The 1162-nt window shown below is 46.4% G+C and overlaps 1 protein-coding gene across 1 annotated transcript; it reads right to left on the bottom strand.

The window, feature by feature from the left end:
- LOC117186784 (ERI1 exoribonuclease 2-like) lies at positions 1-962 on the bottom strand. Its single transcript, XM_033388042.1, has one exon. It carries the CDS (start codon positions 838-840, stop codon positions 169-171), a length of 672 nt encoding a protein of 223 aa, XP_033243933.1. The 5' UTR covers positions 841-962; the 3' UTR covers positions 1-168.
- Positions 963-1162: the final 200 nt, after the last annotated feature.

The raw sequence follows: 1162 nt of genomic DNA, 5'->3' as shown, positions 1-1162 counted from the left end.
TGTTTAAATTGGGCCCATCTCTTAGTCAGCATTAGTGTCCTTGGGTTACTGTGGCGTTGAATATTAAACATAATCCAACAAACAAATGGATTATTATGCTCTGGCTGGGGGGCTCTGGCTCTGGCTGGGATGGCTAATGGCTGATGGCTGATGGCTGACCGCTTAAGCTCAGAAGCCACGGTTCTCGTTGAGCTCCTTATGTGGTGTCAGATCCTTGGTGATCGAAAAGGGGGCTCCATCACGAGACATCTTGCAAATGAGATTGCCCAGATTCTTGGCATCATCGATGCCGGAGTGAGCACGTCCCTGGAAGGTCAGCCTCAGATGGGCCAGGGCATTGTCGAAGCTGAAGGGACGATACTTGTACCACTTCTTGTAGATGGCCCTCGCGTCTATCCACTGATTGAAGCAGGTTGGTTTACGTATATTCTTGCGTGCGCACTCCTTGGCAAGACAGATTCCAAAGTCCCAGTTCGCCCAGGTGACGAAGAAACAGTTTCCCTGTGGATTGGTCATACTCATCTTTGGTAGCACCAGGTTGCGGGCGCTCAATTCCTTCTTCAGCCACTCGATAAAGGAATTGAGTGCCGTCTGCAGTGGCACTCCCGCCTCCACAGTCTTCTGCTGAATGCCCGTCAGACTGGTACAGTATTCGCTCAGTTGCGGCGACTCCACGGGCATCACGTACTTGTGAAACTCCGCCTCGACCATACCCGTTTTCAGATTGACCAAAATGGCTGGGAACTCAATTATCTCCGACAATCTAAATTGTTGAGCCGGTTGATTTTCCCAGCAGGTGGCCACGAAGTTCACGGATATGGCATAAGTAAAAGGATGCATTGTCAACTGCTTGGATTTGCGTGAATTCTGTTTCGTTAACTGGATCTGGACGAGCTCCTTTCAGGAATATTCTCTGATGTATTAGCCCAGTTGCTTTTTACACTTTTATGAAGGCCGACTTTGTTTGTGCAATTCCAATTGAATTCTTTTTCTTTGTAATGTAATATGCTGTCGTTTTTTGACAGTGCTTGCAGTTTTTGCTGAGTAACGATAACTTTTGACCTATCATTGGGATTTGTGATATCTATCGATTTTTAATAAAATGCGACTTTGTAGTACAATTGTCAGTCGGTAAATAAAGCGCAGTGAAAAGCAAAGTTTA

The sequence above is a fragment of the Drosophila miranda genome, chromosome XR, assembly GCF_003369915.1.
Source record: "Drosophila miranda strain MSH22 chromosome XR, D.miranda_PacBio2.1, whole genome shotgun sequence".
Classification (NCBI taxonomy): Eukaryota; Metazoa; Arthropoda; class Insecta; order Diptera; family Drosophilidae; genus Drosophila; species Drosophila miranda.
Note: the sequence above shows the minus strand (reverse complement) of the source record. Positions and strands in the feature narration are given on the sequence as shown.

Coding starts and splice junctions, on each gene's coding strand:
- LOC117186784 (XM_033388042.1), bottom strand. CDS start 840: ATGCATCCTTTTACTTATGCCATATCCGTGAACTTCGTGGCCACCTGC.